The sequence below is a fragment of the Sycon ciliatum genome, chromosome 5, assembly GCF_964019385.1.
Source record: "Sycon ciliatum chromosome 5, ocSycCili1.1, whole genome shotgun sequence".
In the NCBI taxonomy this organism is placed as follows: Eukaryota; Metazoa; Porifera; class Calcarea; order Leucosolenida; family Sycettidae; genus Sycon; species Sycon ciliatum.
In genome coordinates, this window is record NC_088647.1 from 34,047,959 (window position 1) to 34,075,950 (window position 27,992).

The window sequence follows — 27,992 nt, forward strand, 5'->3', positions numbered from 1 at the left end:
TTCTTCAACCCACAGATATCCAACACTGAGATCTACTAGTACTTTTCAACAATGTTACATCCAATAGAATTCAATACTGGGAAAAGATGGAGATGGGCAAAAGGAAACGGGGGGGGGGGGGCATAAAAGACAAGGTTGGGAATAGTAAAATTCAGTCATGGAACAAGACAAGTCAAGGCGGAACAGCAGGAGAAAGAAATGCACGGAATCAGGAAACGGAGATAGTGTATGATGATAGAAAGAACAAATTGGTGGGCGCAGACACGTTATCGTCCAGTGGGATAACACCCGCTGGCGCTGCTGTGCTCAGCACACCATGATCGTGTGGATACTCGAATAGTAAATTCCAAATTCCATCTCAATATTCAATAAAATTATTCGGTATTCTGTTTTATGTGTACACAAATGTGTGTGTGTGTGGGGGGGGGGGGGAGAGATAGAGAGAGAGAGAGAGAGAGAGAGAGAGAGAGAGAGAGAGAGAGAGAGAGAGAGAGAGAGAGAGAGAGAGAGAGAGAGAGAGAGAGAGAGAGAGAGAGAGAGAGAGAGAGAGAGAGAGAGAGAGAGAGAGAGAGATAGAGAGAGAGAGACGAGACAAGACGAGACAAGACGAGAGAAATTGAATAACATTGTCTGCCTACAAGTACATTATCATATCTACCCCAGTGCCAAAGATCGACAGCAGGAGCGAGGGGAAAGGATATAAAGTATGAGAAACTAGAGCAAACGCCAACAGGGGTTCGCAAAGACAGTGCCAGTCGACCCCATACCAGCGGTGAGGAATTTAACAAAAAAAAACAAGAAAGAAAAAAGCTGCCGGGCTGTTATTGGTTTCCTGAATGGCCACAGGAATTGGACAAGTGCGAGACGTGTGGTGAACAATAGCCACCACGGCTTTCACATGAGCAAAAAGCCACCCATTTGCAGATGGGCGATGTTTTGCAGAACAGTCTTTGTGCCAAGGGGCAAGGGTAAAAGAAAATGCAAAGCACAACTGTAAATCCTAAATCTATAGGGCATTAGAGGCCAGTTTGATGATGCTGATGAAGCCATGTACATAGCATCCAAAGGCATGTGAATCTCCCTGCCTGAGGAGACTTCTCCACACTATAAATATGTCCAATGAATCAAGCGTGAGCCCGAATAGCTCCAGGTCTATACGTGCTCTAGCATGCAGCAACATGACTACACCACGGGGAATTAGTCAGTTGCCATGACAATACCATGGGAGATCAGTCGGTTGCTATAACAACACCATGGGGCATAAGTCAGTTGTGTGGTTCTATTTGTTGAGGCGGAAGAAGTTGCGCACATCGCGCGAGGCCGACACCTTGGGACTCGCGGACGAGCCCGCCGACGATGACGGAGACGCCACCTGCAAGGTGGCCAGGCCGCCAGAGTTCACCGACTGCGAGGAGTCACGACGCATCAGGGCGCGCATCAGGCGAGTCTTGGCGCCCTGCTGCTCGGAACCGGGCAGCGATGCCCTGTGCATTGAGCTGGAGTCGGACGTCTTAGACTCTACTTCGCTGATAAGGGATTTGACGGATTCCTGCAGGAAAAAGAAAGAGATTGATGTATGTAATAATAACTCAGCAATCGGACGCTTTGACTGGGGACAAGTCGTGCAAATTACGGCGAAGTCCGAGGAAGGCAGTGCAGTGTTGTAATGAATCGAAAGGAAACTGAGCAAATAAAAAAAAAGAGGATCGTTGTCATTGAGTTGCTTTAGCAGTTTAGTGCCAGTGACCAAACAGACAGTAACTATTGTTTATGGGCACCAGTACTATTGTACACACACTGGTCTCTATGATAGGGAAAGATCAGTAGACCCTACTGATCTTGCAAGGTACTATCACTAGTTTCCCTAATAGGGAAAAAACTAGAAGTCCCTACTGACCGTGCAAGGTACTATCACTAGTTTCCCTAATAGGGAAAAAACTAGAAGTCCCTACTGACCGTGCAAGGCGCTATTAGTACACGCACTGGTCTCTATGATAGGGACACATCAGCAGTCCCTACAGCCTACACAGTACGCTATCAATACATGGCCAGTACACTGGCCAGTACAACACCAGTACAACACCAGTACTCACCACTGAATCTACATCAATGTCCTGCATGTCGCTAAGCAGACAGCGCAACGCCGGTAGCAGATGCTCGCCTATCTGATCAGCGGGAATGACTGATGTGATAAACGACCAAGTCAAGGACAGTTAAACACAATCGGACTACACAGAAAAGGCAAACGTGTGATCAGATGGCAATGGAAACTGTGCATATTCCTCGCCTTTTTCAGTGGAGAAAGCGCCTTGCCAGTAGGGGACACATTCAGAGAGCGTATTACAGATCAGAGATGATATCGCAACACCTGCAATGACCCCCCCCCCCCCCCCCACACACACACATGAGCGGGCAGACAAACTCATGCACATACACGCACAAACGCCCACACGAACCCACGCACACACACACACACACACACACACACACACACACACACACACACACACACACACACACACAAGCACGTGCCGTGCATGATGGATCTCAAAACACGAGAAGAGGATACAGCAGCAGGCCAGAGTTCGGAATGCCTCGTGCAGCTCCATGGCGATATCACGACGCTTGGTGCGGTTCGTCGACGTGTTGTTCTTCGCTGCCAGGCTGTGTAGTCTTGGCAGTACGACTGCATAAGCAAACACAAGACAACACCACACGTAGTAAACATCACAACGAAGCATAAAATACAGTCGTCCCTCTTAAATCCAGCACGTTATAAACCAGCACCCTCTATAAACCAGCATAAATTTTCAGTTACCAAAATGTCCTTTTCATGCACATTGCAGCAGTAAATCAGATTTTCTAATCCAGCACCCTCCCCAATCCAGCAGAATTTCCGTAGCACAATGGCTGCCGGATTCTAGAGGGACCACTGTATAAGTATTTTGTCACAAGAAACCGTTTCACAGTGTGCTTGCGTCACAAGACAAGCTCGCCAGCAAACGAGCCATTCCACAGACACAGTGTCAGTGGCGAAAGAGGGTGACGCTGTCGTGGAAGAGATGAACAGGTTGTCAAATAGACCAAGGGGCCACAGAGAGTCAGAGACAGACACAAGTATATACATGGTGTTAGGTAAGCCGACGATGGTTGTAGTCCGGAGCACTGTTTTCAACACAGTGCGTCCTCCGCCTTGTAACGTGCTGTCAACCGATCAAGTACCGTATATTCTCTATTATAAGCACAGGTCTCCATTACTAGCACAGTCTCTAATACTAGCACACTGTGAGCACCCTTCGAAACATTATAAGCACAGTCTCTATTATTAGCACGGTCTTGGTGGAATCAATGCTGCATGCATGATATCTAGCATGTATTTCTTCTTGCTCTGTATGAATGTATTGGTTGAAAAAATATAAGCACGGTCTCCAATATAAGCGCGGTCTCCAATATAAGCACGGGGTAGAGGGGTGTTGAAGAAATATAAGCACGGCGCTTATAATAGAGAATATACGGTATGCACAATAACATAGAGAAAGCAAACAGATTGATACAGAGAGGTAGACAAGCTGACCTGAACATGTACAGATGGAAAGCAAACACATGGACACCGAGAGAGGGAGCACATGAACATGTACAGATGGAAAGCAAACACATGGACACCGAGAGAGGGAGCACATGGCACTGCAATCTTACATTGGTCACGGAACATGGGATCGGAGTTAGGACCGACGCGTCCAAGGGTTTTGATGATCTCTACGTGCATAGCATGCTCTTCCTCGTAGGTTGGCTCATCGAGGAACGACGTCAGCTGGACTTGGGCCTTCTCCAGCAGCTGAAAATACAAATCAAAGCCAAGAAATGAAGCAGATATCACATTGCCGCTTTGCCTGCTAGTAACCAGACAGCTACACTTCAATTGAGTGTTCTATTTATTGCCGAATCCGGGTTGTCGTTTTGCTTTGCTCCTTACTTTGGTTTCGCGTGATTGGTGGCTTTGTGAATAAACCCGTTCTCAGCAACCAGCTATACACGTAACTACATTGGAAACATCCCAACAAATAATAATTACTCGGGGCTAGCGCCGTGCATCGCTACGAAATGTGTTCAGCAAGAGTGCTGGAGCACACGACTTGGCCAACCAGGCGCAGTGATTTGTCGGGATTTTTGTTGGCAGTGACTACATGTACATGTACACATATCATATGCACTGGAGCAATGGCTCTGATTTAGGCTTCACAACAGGCATGCACAGGAAGTAATAGTTAGTATTAGTTACTACGCCAACACTGCACCTTTTCTTATTGTCCGCAAACTCAAACGCAGCCACTTCCACATGTATGAATCATCACTCCTCAACTCCACACAATGAGTGTATTTACCCTGATGATGGCTAGGGCCCGAACATTTGGTAAAGTATAAATTGATTTGATTCACAGTTAAAGGAGACCGGTATCGGAGTTGAGCAAAACAGCAGCCAAAAAGGTTGCTGACAAAGTACTACTTCGAAGTAGGCAGAAAGAGTTCTTATAAAGCTGATGAACTAACAGATGACACTGTGATGTTGAACAGGACATTATGATGGGCACAGCATGGAAAAGTGTGCGGTTAGTGTACTCACCGACTTCTGCTTGGCACACTCCATCAGACTGCCAAAACCTCCCACAGACGCCACCCTCACAGCCCTGCATGGCAAGGCCAGTAGCCGGGAGAGACAGAGAGAGAAAGGGAGAGAGAGAGAGAGAGAGAGAGAGAGAGAGAGAGAACATAAATACACACACACACACACACACACATGCACACACATGCACACACACACACGCACGCACGCACACACACAGTACACAGAGTACAAACGTACAATTCCACAAACAACCTGGCTGTTTCCAATACACACACTCTTACATGTCATCGTCCGAAGCCAGGGTTACAAGTGCCGGCACAAACCGCGTCGCCACCAATGTCTCGTCCATGTCCTTGATAAGCAACTCCACCAGGCTGGCTGTAGCGCAGCGGATCTGTATGGTGCTACTACGCAGTGATTCCCACAACACCTCAACTAGTGCCATGTGCAGATTCTTGTCCTCACTGTTCACAGCGGAAACACAAACAAGAACAAGGCTATAGTCTAGTGGCAGTGTTTCCTGGATGACCTCATGCATAGAAACATCCTACTTGTTGAAACTCATGCATAGAAGTAGCCTACCTCTCAACACTCGTGCATAACCAGGTTATGTGAGTTGATGAGTGGTGGGGTGCATGCTGATGAGTGGCAGGTCACTATATCCTGGTGAAATCCATCCGGATGTGCAACTCGGCCAGACGGCAGTAGTCTCATCTGATCAAAGAAAATACCATCCCTGCTGATCACATGTGAACGAGGGAAATGCCCTTCATGCTGATCATATTGAACGAGGGAAATACCCCTCGTGCTGATTACATGTGAACGAGGGAAATACCCCCACACCAACCACGAATTTCAGGTGGCACTAGATGGCAGCACTTACCTGAGCATAAGGAACGTAATCTGCACAGACTCCAGCGGCAGCACGTTGAGCGCCATGTAGCACATCAGCTTGTGCAGCGTAGATGTCATCACCGCCTGATCCTGTATCAACGACAGGGGAAGAACACGAACAGAATGAAAACACCGACACCACCCAAAGACTGAAGTATCTTATCTCAGTGGCAATGCTGCAATACAGTGCTGTCCGGTGCCGGAAAACAGGGGGGGGGGGGAGAGAGAGAGAGAGAGAGAGAGAGAGAGAGAGAGAGAGAGAGAGAGAGAGAGAGAGAGAGAGAGAGAGAGAGAGAGAGACAGACAGAGAGAGACAGAGAGAGAGAGAGAGAGAGAGAGAGACAGAGAGAGAGAGAGACAGAGAGAGAGAGACAGAGAGCGAGAGAGAGAGAGCGAGAGCGAGAGAGAGAGAGTCGTCAGAGTCGTAGCCTACGCCTTTCTTACGTTTCATGTAGAACTGTCTACAATCAGCCTCGTAAATAATGACCCGGGCTGTAACAACAACTTGTGAATAACGCCATAATCTTCAGACCAACTGACCATTTAATAATCAAGAGGGGTAAGTAGCAGCATTCGGCCTTGTCCAGATTCTTATCAACCACCACACCACACCGCTGCGCTCTCCGGCCGACCTCAACACGTTGCCACAGCACACCATCAGCAAAACGACACTTCAGTTGGTACTCTGCTCCTTCAGACAGCAGCTGATGGTGTGCTGTGGCGACGTGTTGAGGTCGGCCGGAGAGCGCAGCGGTGTGGTGTTATGGTTGATAAGCAACTGACCATTTGACAGCATACTTTCAGCGTCGTGAATAACGCCACTTTTCTCATGCAAGGTCGAGGGTTGTTATTCGCTAAGTTGACAGCATGTAACTGAGGCACCAAGTACATACAGGTATACAGTACTGTCGGGGAGCGCCGAAGAACAAGCCGGCTAGAATTTCACCAAGCACAGCATACCAATGTATACACTGTTACTCAACTGGGCATAGAGTCGGTGTTTACATGAACATAAGAACGGTTTAGGCTAGGTGGCTGACCCCTCAGTTCTTCGGCAACTGACAGTACTTTACAGAATTCGGTGAATTTCTAGCCTGTTCGTTCTGCGTCACCCAACCGTGCTATATGGTACTGGGAGGTAAGTACATGGAGACACAACTCAAATGGAAAAGGATTCATTATGAATCGAAGAGAATTCATCTTCTTCTGGTCCTGGCACAGTCCACTCACCTCTGGGAAGCAGTTCAGCACACCGCAGACAAAGCACGGCAGAAGCGCAGAGGACAGCGCTGCAATGCGTGCAGACGATGGCCGATCTGAAGAGAGTGCAAGGAGCACAAGAAGCACGCACATACATGTACACACACGTACACACACACACGTATGCACATACACACACGCGTACACACACATACCAGCATGCTTAGCACCCAGACACACCACCACAAGTGCATATGCGATGAACTAAGTTCAATTAACACAGCATCGAGAGTTGCAGGATGACACGGCAAGCACTACCACAACTAGCAAACCAGGCAAAGACGTATTTCCACGATTATAAGTCGCACTCGAGTATAAGTCGCATACCCATTTTCAGGTTAGAGCAATATTGTTTCAACACGTTCACATACAGTAGGATGTCACACTCGGTTGTAAGTCACCCCCTTCTTTCCCCTTGAAGTTTAGCGTAAAAAAGTACGCCTTATTTTCAGGGAAATACGGTACATACTAGTACTTTGGTGCATTTTTTGAATTGTTGATACAAGAATAGCATAGGACAGTTACTAGTAGTCTGCTGTACTCACCTGCTTGATTCTCAGGACTTAGAATTGTGTCAAAGAACGGCCTGATCTGTGATAGCATACAAGGGAAAATACACAGGGTGACTGGCTGCTTTCCATGCATATTTAAGGCAAGTCTTCTAGCACTTTCTACTCAGGCCCGGCTTTCGCACAAGACAATTGCTTCAGATAAGACTTGTAGAAAGTATACTGGGTATACAGTAAAACCTGTGTTTACCGGACCCTGTACCAAGCGCAATCCTGTATTGACCGGACCTGTACCAAGCGGAATCCTGTATTGACCGGACCTGTACCACCGGACAAATTTCCATGCACCAAAGTGCTGTGGTTCGAACGTGCGTCCCTGGATCAAGCGGAATCCTGTCATATCAGGACAGTTTCTGCTGCACCAAGGGCGTCCGGTTAGGGCAGGTTTTACTGTGCATGCATTGCATGCATGAAGACAGTACACACAGAGTTGCAAGAAAGCGCCCGCTGGCCCCCCACGAGCAACTCAAAAAATAACTTCAAATGTTAGCACTGTAGGGAAATCGACTTTGATATGCTGGATTATCAATGGATTAGGACTTTGGCAGCTACTACCATACCTTGCTGTTGACAAACGAGCGGCCCAGGAGTTGGCACAGTCCTTGAAGCAGCTGAATGAACGCCGATACTGCCTTGCCAAGACCCACACTTAGCTGGACTGCACAAGGTACGGACAACACACAAGACACAAATAAAAGAGGATAAGAGCCACACACGCACACAGACAAGAACAGTCCAACACGCAACACCGTGATCGTACAAAACACAATGTGGGCATGGAATAAAAAACACACACAGACACACACAACCGAGAAGATCCGTCAGGATGTCAGACGAAAAGCCACATAAACTTACTCAAGAAGTCAGTCAGCTTTGGAAGGCTGCAGATGGACACACACGCAAAGACACGGAAACAATCAGAGGCAGCTGGTAAGTAACTGGAGTTAGAGTGCTCGATCGGACGTAACTTCATGATGCACAGCACAGTGCAGACCACACGCACATTTCCGGGATATTTCACATGCAGATTAAAATTGCCACGGCGAGAGCACCAGTAGTGCATGGGCTGCATAGAGAGTTGAACCAAAGTGAAGAAAAACACACTGAGCAGTCAGCCATGCCAAGCATACGGTCAGCCATAGCAGCATCTGAATAGTAAGCCCATTGTGCAATGGCATAGTTTGTACCATAAACACCCCATGCAGCCACCTGGGCATGGTTATACAGGGTGCAGAACAGTGCTGATGCCAGCGCACCCCACACAGCCACCTGCGTGTGCTTGCGTATGGTGCTGAACAGAGCATTGCTGATCCCAGCCGACTCACACCATGGGTCACACGCATTACTCATTAAACTGGCAATGCTCAATGTGCAATGCACAAGTCGTGAGCACCACTGTGTGTGTGCACAGCCCCATGCCACAACAAGTCCGTGCTAAGAGCAAACTGAGCAAGCACTAGACAACTCTACGCAAGAGAAACTCACAAATCCGTCATCAGCCACTTCACTTCCTTCCACTGCGTCCAGGATTCCTCTGCCGTGTAGCTCTCGAACAAGGCGCGCAGCCGTACCACATCTTCACTGCTGCCAACAATGACGGCCAGATCCAGCAGAGGTTCTGAGGATGGCTGAGGCTGGAGCTGGAGCTCAGCTGTGGTGGACCATGGCAATACAAGCAATGTGAACAGAAGGAAATAGGAAGAAGTCATATAGTCAGTGCAATGGCACAGCATGCAAGCTGGACAAAAGGCATTGCAGAATACTGTCAGCTTGAATACCCCCCCCCCCCCCCCCCACACACACATAGACCCTAAGTTTGAAAATATTCTAATAGCACCGTACACCCCCCCCCCACACACACATAGACCCTAAGTTTGAAAATATTCTAATAGCACCGTACACCCCCCTCCCACACACACACACACACACACTCATCTAGAGCCTGAGTTCGAAGTTATTCTCAAAGCAAAGCTAAGACTCTTGACGTACTTGCATCCTCAAGAGGCGGACACGGCTCCTGGGCATACGGACCTGGACATAGCATAGCATACAAGAAGTGGTAAAAGAATGACAGAATATCAGCCACAAGCAGACAACCGATAACCGATAACTTGCAACGAATGTATAGGCTTCACTAGCACCACTGACTACACAAAAGTTTATCTAGCCAGAAGTAGCCCATGGTTAACACCTAACAGGTATGTAATTTTATACATCGAAAAGACAGTTTATGAACCATGAAACCAACAAAAGTGGCAGGTACAACAATACATCTTCAAACCATTGAGCATGTTGGCAACACGCCAACAGACCCAACTAAATCTGGCATAAGCGTACCCATCAGCCGAACTAGCTGGTGTGCGCGCGTGGGTGCGTATGCACACACACAAACACACACACACACACACACACACACACACACACACACACATACACGCTCACACATACACACACACACACACACCATTGACCATTTGACGCCCATCGCCAGAGGCGATGATAGCAATGCTACAGCAGAAGCCATAGCAGCTTGTGCTGGGATTGCACCATTCAACAGCTTGCAAGGCTGAATAATTGACCGCCACTATTCAGCCTGGTCTACACCTCACAGCTATGAAGTGGCTTTTTCTGGCCAGTGAATCCCTTCTTTTTGGTCTTTTTCATTTTTTTCACGCACACACATCACACCACATACTCCGCCATGCACTGGCTGTTGGTAACCACCCAGGAGAATGAAAGAAAAGTCAGAAAGAGTCTGAGAAAGAGAAGAAAGACATGCGTGACCATAATCGTCGGGAATCGAACCCGCAACCTATCGATTGGAAATCGCTGCACATACCACTGCACCATATGGGACACACACACACACACACACACACACACACACACACACACACACACACACACACACACACACACACACAGCACAGCCTGGGCAACGTACCACTCTGCAGCAAAGAAGCAATCTGCCACGTCAGCAATGCTTCAAATGCATTCACCCACATAACCAGAATCTCTTCTTGACGCAACACCTTCTCAAAGTCTTCCTGTCCACTCAAGCTGTTGGAGACTTTCTGAAAACAAACACGCCAATCACAAAGGGCCCAAAACTTAGCTATTGGAAACTTCCGAAAACAATACATCAGCAACTACCAAAGCCAAAATTGCTATTGAAAAACCATAAACCCCAAACACACATGCACACATACAAGAAAAGGTCCAAAATTACTATTGGAGACTTTCCGAAAATGAACACATCACTCGAAAAAAGATCCAAATAGAAATGGCATACCTGGTAATGCATTAGCTATGGGTTACTGCTGTTGCAGGATGAATTTTGGTGGTTTGCAGATTTGAGGTGTGTTCAACACCCACAATATCAATTCATTACTGTTGCGGGCGTTAAGTTGCCTGAGGATGGCTCAGCGTGAAACTCTTGAGTTGCAACCAATGGTTCTGACTTCTGAATTAGAGAGCTCTAAACCACCGTTTGAGCACTGTTTGAGCACAGTTTGAGCATTGTTTGAGCGTTTTTTGAGCAGTGGAAGTCGCCTACTGAGTTGTTGTGAGGGCGCACTGGCAATCCATATCCACTCCACATCAAGCCAACATTGACTCTCACTCAGTGTGGGAATCCCAATGATATAATGAGCACAACCATGACCTACCGTCAAGTGTGTATTGATGTGCACGAGCAGGCATGACAGCAGCTTGGTTTCCAGGATCTGCAGCTCATACGCCCATGCAGCCAGTGCTGGAAGGAAGACACGACGGGCGGCATCGACCACCAGCTTGTCTGCATCCGACAGCGAGCTGACCATCAGGTCGTAGCACTGGAGAGAGAGAGAGAGAGAGAGAGAGAGAGAGAGAGAGAGAGAGAGAGAGAGAGAGAGAGAGAGAGAGAGAGAGAGACCCATGTCCATTTAACGAGTCGTGTTAGGCAGCAAGAGAACAGAATACAATAAAGTAAGCAGCTTCATGCTCGAAGGGAGAAGCACACGTTTGCTGCATTCTGCTTCAACGTACTTCAGTACAAGCCAAGAGACATGTTCAAGGGCACCGTTACAAAAGCCGATAGCCATAATATTATCACATCCATGCCACATGTTGTTGTTGTTGTTGTTGTTGTTGTTGTTGTTGTTGTTGTTGTTGTTGTTGTTGTTGTTGATGTTTGGCTTAATTTAGAGTGGAGCCACATCCATGCCACATCCATATAAAAGCCGTATCAAAGGTGTATCATTGCCACATCACTGCCACATCACAGCTGTATCAAAGCCATATCACAGCCCAATTCACAGCCATATCAATGACATAATATCACAGCCCAATTCACAACCGTATCACAGCTGTATCACACCCACAGCACATCCATATCACACTCATAACACTGCCGTATCAATGACATAATATTATCAAAGCCGTATCACAGTCAAATTGTCACAGGCACATTACAGCCCGCCTTACCTGGTTGTATTTATCTGCATCGTCGATGAACGCCACTAGGAGGCCGAGTGTGCGCGTGACCGCAGCCCGTACCTCGTCAGACTTATCCTCCACCAGCATCTGCTTCAGCATACTCAGCAACAAGCTACTCCGCAGCCCAGCCTGGACAAAACAAAAAAATGTTGCAATGCTCAGTACACAAGAGGTACACGCAGAAAAGCAGGGCCTATTGTTGTAACTCAGAGCTGTCATGGTAACAACCAATCAGCAGAAGAGCAATGCTCGGTACATAACGTTGACGGTAACGACATCCTGGGTTGCCCTTCTTTTCGGCAATGAAAAGCTGAATAGGAAATGTCCAGTTGTGAGGAACATAGTCGACTACTTGGTCCGGCTCATCGCAATTGTCGCTTATCTCCCACGCACTTTTGGACAGGTAAAACCCAGTCCAATCACGATATCTAACTTACTTTTGCTTGGGAGGTTGTGATGGCAAGATCCAAGGAGGCACCAAAGAAAAATGATCGCGACTAGCGCTTTGAATCGCGATGTGTTCGACTTTCTTGGGAAGTGGGAATCTGGCCATTCACTGTCTGTGTTGCCAAAAGCCAAGCGCAGCGACCCGAAGACCGGAACTGTGGTAGGGGGGCAACTGACATCCACGAGAGCGTGTCACGCTCGCGTGCATGGCAGAGAAGTATGAGCGTCATGCTGAAGAAGAAAGGTGTTTTTGATGCGATGCGCCCGGCCGATGTGTTGGTGTTCCTTCGCTTGGTGGACCTAGCAGCAGCATTACAAGAGTCGTGGCGACACACGGTCACAGGTCACACTGCCCACCATTCCTTCAAGCACCGAAGTGACAGCCACAACTGTTCCTTTCCCATTGCTGCCATACGACAGGCTGACAAAGCAAGGGATACTCTACCACTACCAGTCTACGCCAGCAGCTAGACACAAACAAATGTCAGCTCATGACGAGTCATGTAACGGCGCAGCAGCTTGAGTGATGCAGAGTTGAATTTTACTCTGGACCTGTAAGAGTGTTAGTGCAAGAACGAGCTCCTTTGCTGGTTTATTTCGTGCATTTTGCTTACCTTGCTTCCTTTCTTCGACTCGCCGCACCTGATTCCATTGCTGAAATTTTTTTCTTGTGGCGGAGAGTATTCATGTATCATGCTTCCTCACTATGCCTATTGGAAATTCTCACAGAGCGGTAAAAAAACTCCTGTTCTTAAGCCCGATTCACAATACAACTTTCTGCAACGCGACACGCGATTTGCGACAGTTGCGACAGTTGCGACAAGAAACTGCCTGTCGCGAGCTGTCGCAAGCTGTCGCAATGCACCTGTCGCAGAAGTTGAAGAAAGTTCAACTTTTGCGACATGCGACACGCGACATACACAAATGGAGTACAGTTTCGACCCTGGGTGCACGTGCAGTGCACGTGCATAGTACTACTTGTGCATGATGATGTCGCAAACATGAAGAATATTGTGAACCGTGTGTCGCTGTCGCAGCTCGTCGCATGTGTCGCAAGTCGCGTCGCAGAAAGTTGTATTGTGAATCGGCCTTTAGTGGCGATAGATAAGCGACAATTGCGATGAGCCGGACCAAGTACTTGCTCTACTTGTAGTGCACTGTGTATTGCCAGAGACCACGTTTTGAAGAGTAATCCCATTTTGCACCTTGGATTATGTTGATAAAAAGTTTGCGGAATAAATTGCTGCCTCACCCTCCTGGTGCAAAGAAATGTATGCAGCTCTACACAGAAAGCCTCTGGATTGACAAGGAAAGTTCAGAAGAACTCAACAAAGACCGAAGACTAGGCGTTTTGCGTCAAAAATGCTAGTGAAGATATCAAACAGATCGGTCATTGGGTCCGCTATGACTGCTTACCGGGAGATATGGTGCAAGCGCTCCACAGGACTCTGCAACAAGTAGCCGTCTCTCGACATACTTATGTGATATCTGTCGAGATCATGGGAAGAACAAGACACATACACAATCAGTGACATAATGCCAATGAATACACCCGAGCTTCCGCAGCTCACATGTACACATACACGTGTACACACACACACACACACACACACACACACACTCACACACACACACACACACACTCACACACACACACACACTCTCTCTCTCTCTCTCTTGAAGCATGAGAGGGAGAGAGAGAGAGAGAGAGAGAGAGAGAGAGAGAGAGAGAGAGAGAGAGGAGAGAGAGAGAGAGAGAGGGAGGGAGGGAGGGAGGGAGGGAGGAGGGAGGGAGGGAGGGAGGGGGAGAGAGAGAGAGAGAAAGAGAGAGAGAGAGAGAGAGAGAGAGAGAGAGAGAGAGAGAGAGAGAGAGAGAGAGAGAGAGAGAGAGAGAGAGAGAGAGAGGGAGGGAGGGAGGAGGGAGGGAGGGAGGGAGGGGAGGGAGGGAGGGAGGGAGGGAGGGAGGGAGGGGGGAGGGAGGGAGGGAGGGAGGGAGGGGGAGAGAGAGAGAGAGAGAGGAGAGAGAGAGAGAGAGAGAGAGAGAGAGAGAGAGAGAGAGAGAGAGAGAGAGAGAGAGAGAGAGAGAGAGAGAGAGGAGAGAGAGAGAGAGACAGAGAGACAGAGAGACAGAAGAGAGTCCATGTTGCCTTTACCTGCTCCCAACACTGCGGTAGTAGCTCAGCCTCCAACCGAATAGGGCCATTGTGCTTGGCAAATGCCACACAACCTGTGATGATCATTTGCCTGAGCACACAGCAAAAGCAATCACAGCAGAGAGATCATTGGGATGTTGCACTCAGCGGTAAATCTGAGAGTTTTCAGCCAAAATTGCACAGAATTCTGATTCGGCCTTGCTAACCTGGCCATTTACTTATCTACAGCTACTGGAGTTGATAAATGTACTTGCTATCCCAGTGTTTTTTTTAATTCAACCTTTACTGTGCACTCACCTCTGCTCTGCGTTCGGCTTCTTGATCAGGTTGAAGAGGAAGTTTAGCAGCTGGTCGCGATCCCTCTCTTCCCGGATGCAGCGTAGCCGCACACAGCAGCAGCGGAATCAGCTCCTGTACCACACACCAGCAACAATCAGTGAACATTATCCCACTCGGACGGAGAGCCAACGATTACAATTAAAAAAAAGAGAGGATCAAAAGTTGTACTCTGACATCACATGCATTAACATGTTGTAGTCATGACATCACATGCATTGGCCTGCTGTACACAATGACATCACTTACATCTCTCTTGTTGAGTAGAACGTTAGGTACGATGTGTGGCAGAGCACGGCCGAGAACGACAACGCAGTCCTGACCACCGCTCATTAGCTTTGTCACCTGAGCGCAACATACACACACACACATACACACACACACACACACACACACACACAGACCAAAACACAGCAGCAATGCATTATCTTGGACATGTAGCCAATGGCGACATGAACAACTGGAATGTGACTCTGGGATTATGACATCACGAGTGCTGCCACTAGGATATCGACTGTTAAATGCCGGCTTTGAGTATTAATGCCAAGTTAGCCCACAGGGGTACATGCGCAGTGATGGTCTTTCTTGCACTGCTGCTACTGTGGCCTTTATACCATGTTATACGCGCTGCAGTAGATAGTTGAGTGTAGTTTGGTGTGTCTTTCCCTGCGGACAAGTGCTTTTCTTGTCAGGCTGGTATTTTCTCTACAAGAGAATCAGTTGTGCTAGGCTGCGTAGACAAGCGCTGAACTTCAAACCGCGATCAATCAGGCTTGGTTGAAATATTTATTTGTTGAGTGGGTAGATAGGGAAGCTCACCGTCGCAGTAGTGAATTTCCTGGAGTTTATAAGGCCAACCGAGGACTACTCAGAGCAGAGGACCAGTTATTTTGGCCTCAACATAGCGACTGGCGTTGACAGCCAACTCAGAAATGGCTGTGATCATCTGCCAAAAATCTAGCCAGTGTTTACATCGACAACGTAGGGTGGTAATTATCCAAACTGGCTACTACTGCTAGAGCGACTTTGAGTGCAGGGACGATCGTTGATCATCTATGTATCAGTTATGGTTGTCAAACGCTTGTGGCCTTCGATGTGGGTATGAAGATTTTATAGTCACGGTATGTTCGTTATGCACCATCTCTGCTGTACACATGGTATTCCACTATCTCAGGGAGAAAATCATCAACCCAGTCGTTCTGGGTATAAAACTACTTGGTGCTTATGTGGTCAATGGAATGAGTTAAACTGAAAGCAACGGTTCTGCAGGTATTTGACAACCTCGGCATCCCAGTCGCCACTGGCGCCGATAAGGTGGTCGGCCCAGCAACAGTGGTGACGGTACTAGGCATAGAAGTCGACAGCGTGGAGCAGGTGATACGGCTACCTCACGAGAAGTTATCTGCCATTCTAGCGGCTTTGAGTGAGTGGTCAACACACACTAGCTGCACAAAGCGGGAACTGCTGTCGCTGATAGGCACCCTGTCCTTTGCCGCCAAGGTGGTGCCTTCTGGCAGGACCTTCATCCGCCGCCCCATCGATTTAAGCTGCACAGCTCCGTCTCTTCAGTCAGTAATCAACATTGACACAGAAGCCAACATGGACATCGAATGGCGGCGCTCCTTTGCTGCAAACTGGAATGGCAAATCATTCCTCCATGATGTCGAGTGGCCAAAGTTCCCTGACCTTGAGATATTCACGGTTGCCTCTGTTGTTGGCTTCGGCGGTTTCTACCAAGGACAATGGTTTTGGGGGCAACGGGCCGCTGAAATGCAGGATGAACCTATTATGATTACTCGCTTCCGAGAACTGGCCACAGCATTACTGACAGTATTCCAGCTGACCGCTTCAGCCGTATGAATAAAACTATGGATGGCACCGTTCGGCATGTGATTCGTCACGGGAAGGGTTCTCTCATGCTTACAGTGGACACCCAGCGCATGCGCTGTGGCTGCGGCATTCTTTTTCTTCTTGCCTTACAAGTGTAGTATCCTTTCCAATCCCGTTTTCAACTTTCAAGATCCTTTTGCGAACATGCCTCACCGTAAAAGGACAAGTCGTGCTGCAAGCGCAGAGCCCGCACCGCACGACTGCAGTATGACGTGCAGCAGAACGCGAACAAGGTACATGTGGCTGCGGCACGCCTGGAGGAGCAGGCAACCCGTATCAAGCTGCTCGAGGCCCAAATCACGGAGTCTCCATGCGGCGGACGTTCTCCGCCGTCATCGTTGTCGTCGTCATCCCGATCATCGTCAAGTACCAGCAGTAGTTCACCCAGCCCCAGGAGATCCAGATCCAAAAAAAATTAAAAAATCAAAAAATTCCGGCAAGAAGGCTCGCCGTCAGCACCATCGCTCTCGTGCTCGTGCCACCTCAACGGGCCCCAGCAAATGGAGGAACGTGGCGTATGAGCACCAACACGTTGTAAATGCCCGGCTCCAGGAGCGCCTGGACAAGGTGCGGAGGGCATTGAAGTCAGACTGGCTGAAAAGCGCTACGAAGAACCTGAGAAAAGGCGAGAATATTTCGGACGACAGACAGGAGTGGCTCGCCGTCGCCGATGCCCATGCGGTAGAGGTGGCAAATAAATTTGTGGAGGGAGGGGAATCCTCAGCATTGTATCCTCAGAGAACTACGGTCTTCTATAGGCACGCTTCCATTTGCTGCCGCGGTGGTGCCTCCTGGTCGGACCTTCATCTGGCGTCTCATCGACTTGAGCTGCATAGCTCCTCGATGCTGAAGCTCACCTGGACATTGAGTGGTGACACAGGTTTTCTGCCACTTGGAATGGCCGTTCATTCTTTCATGACCTCGAGTGGTCCAAATCCCCTGATCTTGATCGATTTACCGACGCTTCAGATGTTGGCTTCGGTGGTTATTATGACAGACAGTGGGTTTTGGGACGGTGGCGCCAGGCCAGCTGGGGCCATGTTATACTCCGTCAGGCTCTCAACTGTAACCAGGTGAGCTCCCACTCCATGCGCATTGCTGGGGCGACACTCCTGGCGTCCAGGCGTACACGTGAAGCGGTGATACGACGAGCAGGGCGGTGGCGAAGTACGGCTTCCGAGCGCTACGTCCGGAAAGTGGCCGGCATGCCATCCCAATTGACAAGTAGAGTAAGTTACCGTATTATCTCTAGTATAAGCACAGTCTCCAATAATAGCATGTCTCCAATAATAGAACACCTTGGGGCGGCATTCAAAAAATAAAGCGCTCAGACTCCATTATAAGCACACTGTGTAAATTCACTATCTGTACCGGCGAAAAAAAACCCTGAAATGTGTGTGTCATACATGAATTTGGCATGGCAACATGCCTCTGAAATGAGGTTGAAATAATAATGGAACAGTCTCCAATGAAGGAACGTCTCCATTAATAGCACGGGGCGGAGGTACATTGAAAAATAAAGGACCGTGCTTATATTAGAAATAATACGGTAGCATGAATGTTGGTACGTGCTAGCACAGGAATGCACGCACCCAGCTAAACACTTGCTAAGATGCACATGGTGTCAGGTTTCCAAAGCAATATCACAAGTATGTATCTAGAATACAGAAAAAGCACTCTTTCAGTTCACTCTGGACAAAGAATACAGCATTGCCGTATGGCAGCGATACACCACGTAAGCACTAGCAATGAATCCCCCTACCCCCCCCCCCCCATACACCCCACCTCCACCCCCCCCCCCCCCCCCACACACACACATAACCGCCCACACAACACCTACCTCCTTGGCAAGGCGGCTGTCGTTGTTCGTCTGAGACGACGCCAGGAGAGCTTGGCGGAAAGCGGTCGACATGGAGCGGCTGTTGCGCAGGGAGATCTGGCGCGCCATTGGGTCACCAGCACTCGGCGATTCGGCAGTCACGCGTCCAGTGTCCGCTGTTGACTGTCACAGAAAAAACATGGGAAAAATGAATGAATGGATGAATGAATGGATGAATGAATGAATGGGTGAATAGGTGACTTGGAAAGTAAGCAGCTCAAATCGATGCAAACATATGGTAAGCACGCACCACGGAAAATTCAAAAATTCAAGACTACATACACGTGTAGTTTTCAATGATTTTTGACCATTTCCATGTGGCCTTTTCAAGACCTTGAACAAGTTTTATATTCAAATTCCAGGCCTTTTCAAGGTTCCAAGGCTGCGTGCCAAGCCTGCATACTGCAGCCAGAGAGCATTCAGCACTGGCGCTAGCCCATGTTAACAAGTTGCTGCCAAAGGCAAAGAAATCCGAAATAGACTTCGCAACGGGCACATCAGTTTCCACAGACCAAGATCAGGCTTTAACTTTCCACAACACTATACCAGAGTGCAAAGTTGAATTCTGCACATTTGCTTACGTTGAAGTAACATGTCAGAATATGCGCCAAGAAAATCACCCTCAAAACTGCGCTATGCAATACTACAGTCAGACCTCGCTTATCCGGTCCTCTTTAATCCGGATCCCTCGCCATCCGGAAGAAAATAGCTGGTTACAGATTTACAGCATACGTGATGCATCCAACATAACTGGTGTTCGGTTATCCGGTTCCCTCGCCTATCCGGATTTTTTTGTGGAAAACAGATGTGTGCGGTTAAGCGAGGTCTGACTGTAGTACTTAGCAGTTACCGGCCCACCACACACCATTGCCTCGGTGACGACCGCCTCGGCAGTGATCTCGCCCAACGAGCCCGATCTGGCGTTGTCCGCGTGCTGCGGTTCCTGTTGCTCGTTGTCACCTTCCTGCGTCGTTGTCGTCGTCGTGTCTTCCTGGTCGGTGCTGTTCGACGTGGTGGTGAAGTCAACCTGTGTGTGGGACGTGTGCGACTCCTCCAGTGTGGTGGTGGACTGGCCGCCGATGCTAGTGTTGCTCGGCACCTCGATGATGGGCTCGGCCACGGTGTGGCGACTCTCACTGCTGGCAATGACGGTGATCGACGGCGGCGGCGTGGAGTTCGTGCCCGCTGTCGACGTGTTGGCACGGCTGATGTGGAGCAACACATCACAAGATAGACAACACGATGCAACGGTGTTCGTAAGACATTACCCTATTTTCCAGAGTATAGGCAAAACTGCAGCATAAGTCGCACCCAGATTTATTGTCACGAAATACAGACACCCAGCCTGTTTATCACCATTCATTTGATCATCGAAGTGGGTGAATTCGTGTTGTTTAAAGTGTGGCTTACACTCCAGACAATACGATAGCAATGAGCCGTGTGCCAGATCGGAGATCCAGTCAACGCACGAGCCGCGCATTACAACACCAGAAGGTCAGCTTGAAGTTAACGGCAACAGTATCCTATCGATGTGGATGCATGGCACTACACAGACAAAAATATTAGATACAAGTACATTGTAAAAACAAACACACAGACGCGAGAGAGAGAGAGAGAGAGAGAGAGAGAGAGAGAGAGAGAGAGAGAGAGAGAGAGAGAGAGAGAGAGAGAGAGAGAGAGAGAGAGAGAGAGAGAGAGAGAGAGAGAGAGAGAGAGAGAGAGAGAGAGAGAGAGAGAGAGAGAGAGAGAGAGAGAGAGAGAGAGAGAGAGAGAGAGAGAGAGAGAGAGAGAGAGAGAGAGAGAGAGAGAGAGAGAGAGAGAGAGAGAGAGGCTCACCGCTTCTCGAGATCTCGAATCCTCGCTTGCGACTTCTCGTTCTCCCGTCGCAGCGCTATGAGCTCGGCTTCAAGCGCGGTCAGTTCGCTAGCCTGCCATGGGGTACGAGTGAGTAGAGGAAAGCAACCAACCAATGTAGGGATAAGTGCGTGATGTAAGTAAAGAAAAAAAGAAGAAAAAAGTGAGTGCACAAATCAAACTCAAATGGATGTAATCTGGACATGCTGTGATGGGGATAGACCTCCAACACACCAGGAATCAAACGTCCATGCCATTAAACGGGTCCGAATACATAACATCAATATGAACACATAACTTCCAAGAATATCTGCAGTACACACCGCTCACTGAATTCGTCAGTCTTGTATCCAATAAAATAACCAGGAAACGTAAAAATGTTCTCATTCTCTCTCTCCCTGCCCCCCCCCCCCCCTCTCCCCCCCCCTCTCTCTCTCTCCGTCTCGGTCTCCCTCCTCTCTCTCACCACAAGCTAGCACTTACCAGGCGTTCGTTCTCCTGAAGCACGGTGAAGTTGGAGGCGACGTGGGAACTGTAGTTGCGGTAGAGCTGCAGCAGCTCTGGCGGCTGGGGCGTGTCCAGACCGACATTGTCCCAGCTCTCCAGGTCCTGCAAAGAGCAGCAGCGCAAGTGCTTCCATCAGTAAATAGCCATGCACCGTGCAGGTGCAGATGTAAACACAAAGGGGTTTGATTGTGGAATGGTGTTTCAAGCACAGGGCTATCACACCAAGCCATGCATCCAACTTAACCCTTTGGAGTCCATAGCTTTTTTTGCTTCCTCGGAATTTGTGGCAGTGACGAAAATGCGCGCTCAATTTCAAACATAACTTTGGTTCTACTTCACCGATTTTGAAGATCTTGGGCTCCTTGGGAAGCTCTTGATGAGAGAAATACAATGAGCCCAAACTCGCCAAGAGCAATACTCATTGTCCGCCACAACGCGCTCCAAACGCGAGTCCAGCTCCAGATCTGAGACGAAATCGGTCTCCTGTAGCCATTTCACTGACTCTAGCTCGGAACTGTTCAAATTTTTTCGAGTAGAAGCTTACCTTGCCGTGACTTCACGCCGCGCCGGTCCTGGCACGTGCCGCCTGTCATGAAGCTGGGAAAATCCCTTTTTTCACGCACTGCTGACTCGCAGCACGCAGCGCAGAAAATTCAAAATGTTCGATCGCTCGCCGATTACTCAAACTTCATCGGAGAGACTTCGGACCTGTTCGAGGCGATAGCTGTGAGTTTTCTCTACCACCTAGACCCTTCGATTGTTGATTTGGCCGAGAACCGAAAGTTTGACTGCACCCACATGCATACAAAATGCCCATGGTTCGAAATCGAACCATGGACTCCAAGGGGTTAAAGTCAGCACATAACAACCCAGGACAAGAGTGATGTTGGGTTGCAACAGCACATACCTGAGCCTCTACTTCATCAGAGAAGGTGATGGAAGTCAGACGCATGCCAGTTTTCAGCAGGAACTGGTTGGTTAAGAAGTTGAGGGCGCGCACTTCGTGTGGTTTGGCCGTTTCCTGGAAACAACACGAGAGAGCGAGAGAGAGCGAGAGAGAGCGAAGAGAGAGAGAGAGAGAGAGAGAGAGAGAGAGAGAGAGAGAGAGAGAGAGAGAGAGAGAGGGAGGGAGGGAGGGAGGGAGGGAGGGAGGGAGGGAGGGAGGGAGGGAGGGAGGGAGGGAGGGAAGGAGGGAGGGAGGGAGAGAGGGAGGGAGGGAGGGAGGGAGAGAGGGAGGGAGGGAGAGAGAGAGAGAGAAACACACACACACACACACACACACACACACAGAGGGAGAGAGAGACACACACACACACCCAGAGGCAGAGAGTTCACTTGGACGTCAAATTCGGAGTTTCCGGCAAGTGCAATCATACAAACCAGGAAGTGGGCGTTAGCAATCAACAGTGGAGACAATAGTGTTATAAGAGAGGTTCCGGGGTACGATTTTCCGTGCCAAAATCCGTACGGACGCTACGGATTTGTTCGAGGCGTGCTTCATGCAATTTTTCGGCACGGAGAATGTGGACTGGCTTTCATACGAACCATGTTTTCGTATGGAGGTTTTGCGTCATCGAGTGCAGAAAGATTTTTCGGGTACAAATTTGGTACGAGAAACATCGATTTTCCGCAGGAACTTTTGATTTTGGTACAAATTTTCAAAATAAAAAGGCATAGCGCGGGAATATGACGTGTTTGCGATTGTAACTAAGGCAATGACGGCAAACACATAATTTTCGTACTCCGGAACATTTCACTACTCAAAAACGACGTATAAAAAAATCCGTAGTCATTGTGAGAAATTTGGGGCACGGTACGACCATGGGTATGCACTCACCACAACTGCTTGGACATTCGTGTCTCTCGGCACTTGCTCAGTTTCTACAAAGACCAGGCACACACAGATAACATCTCAAACACATGGCCACCAATCAGCAACGAGAGAAGTGGAGTCAAGCTCCATCCCAGACGCATTCATTGAATCAACATCCCAGTATAGTACAGTCAGACCTCGCTCAACCGCACGCATCCGTTTTCCACAAATTATCCGGATAGGCGAGGGAACCGGATACCTGAACACCGGTTACGTTGGATGCATCACGTATGTATGTTGTAAATCTGTAACCAGCTATTTTCTTCCGGATGGCGAGGGATCCGGGTAAAAGAGGACCGGATAAGCGAGGTCTGACTGTATAGTGATATCTCAGCACAACTACAGCACACAGCGGTGCGGTATTGCAGAGCAAACGGTTACTAGGCCTGACGATATTCATTGGTTTGAGAGAAAGATGCAAACGGGAAAAGTCTGAAGAAAATATTGACTGTCACCGCCAGGACTCGAACCAGGGACCTTCGCTTGAGGCCAGCGATGCTCTAACCAATGAGCTATGGTGTAGCTGTCATCCCAGGAGAGACCGTTCAACATTTTCTTCAGAACTCTGAAGATAGTTCCTTTTCTTCACGAATTGTTGCTAGTAACACTAGAGGGAGGTATTCATGAGGTTGACTGTACATCTGTTTCGAACAGCTCTTATCTCCGAAAGCATGCATTGCCACACTCAGCCAACAATAGGGGGAAAAAAACATTACCAAAAGCTAAAAATGCACGCACAACAACTTTGAACATGGCAAAGGGTCAAGTCAGTGGTACATCTTGCAGTTCAACCCATGGTGAAGAGAAAATAAGTCTCTCTACAAAGGTGGTCACTCTACACAGGTGGTCTCTCTACACAGGTCAAAAATGTACGTTGAGAGGCATGGCATGGTGCCCGAGGTGGGTGGTCTCTTAAATGCAGTGGCTAGCTGGCTGACAGACTGTGTATGGCACAAAGGACCGATGGGCAATCATTGAATTCAGTAGAGCTTTAAAAAGTGTCACTTGTTTATTCGGTTAGACGGCTCAAAATTATAGGACAATCGTCAGAGATAAACGCAATGCAAAACGTTTGACACGTCAAGGCAGAGAAGTACATGACATGTTCATGGATGGCAAGGCTTTGAAACCTGATCAGTGGATTAACATCATCAGTGCTTTCTCACACATTCGCTCCCTCTTACTATCTTACACACTACACACACACACACACACACACACACGCGCGCGCGCGCGCGCACACACACACACACACAGTGACACACACACACACACACACACACACACACACAGTGACACACACACACACACACACACACACACACACACACACACACACACACACACACACACACACACACACGAGTGCCAATGCACACAAACCTGAGAACAAGAAGGCGGCAGACTTTCGGCGAACACGACCGGCTGTGGCAAGCGCATGGCAAGAACATGGCAAGTGTGGATACAACAATGAACAATTCAACAGTTTAACTCGGATGGTGAGCCAATTAAATTATTGTGAAAAGAAGAATGTCTCAGTATTCCTTGTCAGTTGTGTGCCATTTTGTCGCACTCGCTGACTGTATAAGATCTGGTTACGTTGGTGGACAGTTAGTCATAACTCGTCACACTTTGTCCTTCTTCTTTTCACAATAATTCAACAGTTTAACAGTTATTTTACCAGTTACATGTACATTGTGAATGGCAAGGACGTGGATGACACATACACAAAACACTGTCACTGCTTGTAAGACACACAATCCATGGGGTTATCAAATTTCCTCTATTCTATAATTTCTACAACCCAACTGATGCAAGTGACCACATGCAAACATTCTGCTCTCTCTCTCTCTCTCTCTCTCTCTCTCTCTCTCTCTCTCTCTCTCTCTCTCTCTCTCTCTCTCTCTCTCTCTCTCTCTCTCTCTCTCTCTCTCTCTCTCTCTCTCTCTCTCTCTCTCTCATGCTTCAAGAGAATGTGCATGTGTGTATACACGTGTACGTGTGTGCATGTGTGTCTGAGCACGACTGTGTGTGCGCGTGTGTACGGTAGAAGCTCAGGTATATTCATTGGTAGTATGTGTGTGTATGTGTCTTGTTCTTTGCATGGTCTCGACAGATATCACATAAGTACATAGAGAGACGGCTATTAGTTGGATTAGAAAATGCCATGATGTCATAACTACTGACTCACGACGTCATAATGATGGCATAAATGGCTCACTTGCAGTATGGCTCATAGCAGTATATGTGATCAAAGAGCGCTACTTCAGTACTTGTACAGGCAATAGTGAAAGTGACATCATCAGCCATTCAGCCACCCATGGCCATGGGTACATCAGAACAAGCCACACGTACAACAGAGGCGAAAGACTGCGTAACCGTAACTTCAAGCTTCACGCATTTCAGTGATCATCACACAGTGGCATTTAGCATTCACTGCTGAACTCTCTACGAGCGGGCCGAGACATTTGGTGCCGGAACAAGACACATGGTGGAGCATACGACAACCTACCGGCGGCATGCGTCAGACTGCCGCGCAGCGACGCTATCGTCTCCTTGGCTTTGCGAAGCTCAAACTCGAGCACGGCCAGACGGTCATCGCCTGGCTCATTGCCATCGTCAGAGTAGCGAGACACGTCCAGCGAATCAAACGTGGAGCAACTCGCAGAGCGTACTGTAGGTCAACACATACACACACACACACACACACACACACACACACACACACACACCCAGCACACACACACACACACACACACACACACACACACACACACACACACACACACACACATACGCGTGCACGCAAACATGCGCACACATGCACACACACAGAGCACACATGCAGCACAACAAAACAGCAGACGCATAAACACAACATCAGATACATGTACCCACAAGCCCCAGAATATCTTGGACACAAAAACAAAAGCTGCAACTTAGGGATCTCAATGTCTGCAAGTCCCAGGCTTCATAAAACCAACTAGAATATCAGTTCCAGACCACAATCAAAGGCAGGTGGCGCATGCTGGCGATTTGTCCGTGAAACGCATATCAAAAAAGAACAGCCCAGCAGCAGAACAGAGCAATGCCATCTTGCAGCAGCAAAACGAGAGGAATGCACCAATCTTACTGTCCTCGGGGAAAATTGAGATTCAACGGATGCAAAATTTCCCCAGATTTCTTAGAAATCCGTGATTTTGGCAAGATTCCCGCAAATTTTCCGCCAACAGGTTAGGACAGCAGTTTCAGATAAACGGACTGTAGTCCATCGCGTCTCTGAAACCAACGTGACTCCAGCACACCGTAGGGACCAAAGAAAAGACTAAGTGGTCGCATTCAGAAACCAGGTGGTCTCTTGATCAGGTTTTAGGTGCCTCATACAGACAAGGTAAGGAAAGCAGTCCATGGCAAGTGCATGTGCGTATATCCGAATATAAGCAGGTGTGCTAAATTTTGAACAAAAACGTTTATTACATAATTCACATGTTTAACAATTTACGCCAGAATCCCTTTTCACCCAAGCAGGGAACGCCCATGCATGACCAAACCAGCACACATGAAAGTGCATGAAGACTGGCCTCTGCACCCATAAAGGGCCATGTGCATTTTATGGCCTGGTGCACATCCATACTATGCACGCAGGCTTCTACGTCAGCAAAAACAATACTTCTCAATTCTGCCAAAAGAAGCGACTTTTCGCATATAAGCACCTGTTCGCTTGTGCATGTAAGTACGGTACAAATACTTGAAATAGCCAGCCCTTCGACGAACGCAAGGGTAACGTGTCCAGGCTACAAAAGCCTCCGGTGACTTCTTTTCTGTCAGCTGGTTCTTCGAGAGATTTCTCTTGGAAGACGAAGAAACAGACGGAATAAAAGAACGGATCTCTATCCTATTCTCAACGATCTCTGGAGGGTACACGGCCAAGCGGGCCGCGACCGTAAGAGACATCAGTACGGTACATGACCTCTTCTGTCACGCCTGGAAACGCGTGTATTTTGTGGCAGTCCACATGCATAGATCCATAAACATGGGAATCTCCAACTTTCAACCACCTCCTAAGTTCGGAGAGCTTGGAAAGTACTCGGAAAATCTCCTATAATAGAAGAAGGCTTCTCCAAATGTTCACATTTTCTCAGACTACTCATTGCGTTGGTATGTTCTCACATTCTACTTCCTCCATATACTAACTCTGGCTCATTGTGATGGATGACCGTACAAAAAAACATACGGGTTTTTGGTATTCGAGTCCTGGTGGTGACAGTCTTCTTCGGACTTTTCCCATTTGCATCTTTCCCTCAAACCAATGAATGTTTTAGTATACGGTGGAAGAATGACGGGTCGATATGCTAGTGGAATGTAATTCTCATAGGCCTGGGACATGTGCTGCTATAAAGACAGACGGAGAAGGTTCGAAAAGTTCCAACACCCGCCAATGCGGACGTTGGGTGTCGGCTGAATCGTGCGATGATACATCATGTATTGTGTTGTTCTGTTGTAGATAATCTGGCTTTGGAAAAATTTCTCTCAACTACTGAATATTTGGAAAAAAATCATTTTTCATTGCTATCAGGTTCGGCCTCGTTTTCTCTGTGCTGCGCTGCCGAGTCCACAAAGGACGAAACAGTTCCGTCCGCAGATTGAGTACTAGAGAGAGTGCATTATAACAGTGAGGCCAGATGTATAGTACGTGTATGCACTGTTCGTAGCATGCATGATCGAGGAAATCTGTCATTGCTGTGAAGAATTGAAAACGCCAGATATACCTCCTACCAAAGAAATTCACGCCCCGTGTCGATTTCAATGCCACAGTTCAAACCACTTACCCAAGCCACTCAGTTGCTGAGGTTGTGTTGGTACGAAATTGCCAGGATTTGAAAAGAAATCTCTCAATCTGGGAATTTCACGACCTGCTTCAAGGCTTTCAGTATACAATTCTAGCGCTGACAGCAGGTAGTTGTGATCCAAGAGGCGCTCAGCAACGCCATCCCAGCCACTCGGGTCTTTGCGCCTGTGGGGTGCTTCACCTTCCTCAGGCTCCGCCATCCCTGCAGCTAGCCCCGACTATTATTTTGAGGCTTTGAGTTTGAACACTCGATATTCCAAAACGTTGTTTATTTGCTCGACCAAGCAAAGGCCAGCTAGCTGTGCTGGGTGCAGTGTAGTGTAGCGCTGCAAGTCTGTGCAAGACATCGACACCGAGCGTCTTCCGTACTTCGCATTTGAC

The 27,992-nt window shown here is 48.3% G+C and overlaps 1 protein-coding gene across 1 annotated transcript; it reads right to left on the reverse strand.

Annotated features, from left to right (window-relative positions):
* Nucleotides 1-18: 18 nt before the first annotated feature.
* LOC135818428 (RAB11-binding protein RELCH homolog) lies at nucleotides 19-27,914 on the reverse strand. Its single transcript, XM_065331800.1, is given in 30 exon segments — nucleotides 19-1,549; nucleotides 2,094-2,182; nucleotides 2,570-2,686; nucleotides 3,697-3,835; nucleotides 4,622-4,685; nucleotides 4,906-5,088; nucleotides 5,508-5,608; nucleotides 6,749-6,834; nucleotides 7,324-7,369; nucleotides 7,908-8,005; nucleotides 8,203-8,228; nucleotides 8,833-8,998; nucleotides 9,337-9,378; nucleotides 10,292-10,421; nucleotides 11,016-11,180; nucleotides 11,812-11,952; nucleotides 13,687-13,758; nucleotides 14,424-14,514; nucleotides 14,721-14,791; nucleotides 14,793-14,834; nucleotides 15,009-15,104; nucleotides 18,490-18,651; nucleotides 19,394-19,733; nucleotides 20,365-20,456; nucleotides 20,866-20,991; nucleotides 21,797-21,910; nucleotides 22,727-22,770; nucleotides 24,146-24,187; nucleotides 25,275-25,436; nucleotides 27,592-27,914. Coding segments are annotated over 30 exon segments (3,537 nt in total). The 5' UTR covers nucleotides 27,812-27,914; the 3' UTR covers nucleotides 19-1,279.
* Nucleotides 27,915-27,992: the final 78 nt, after the last annotated feature.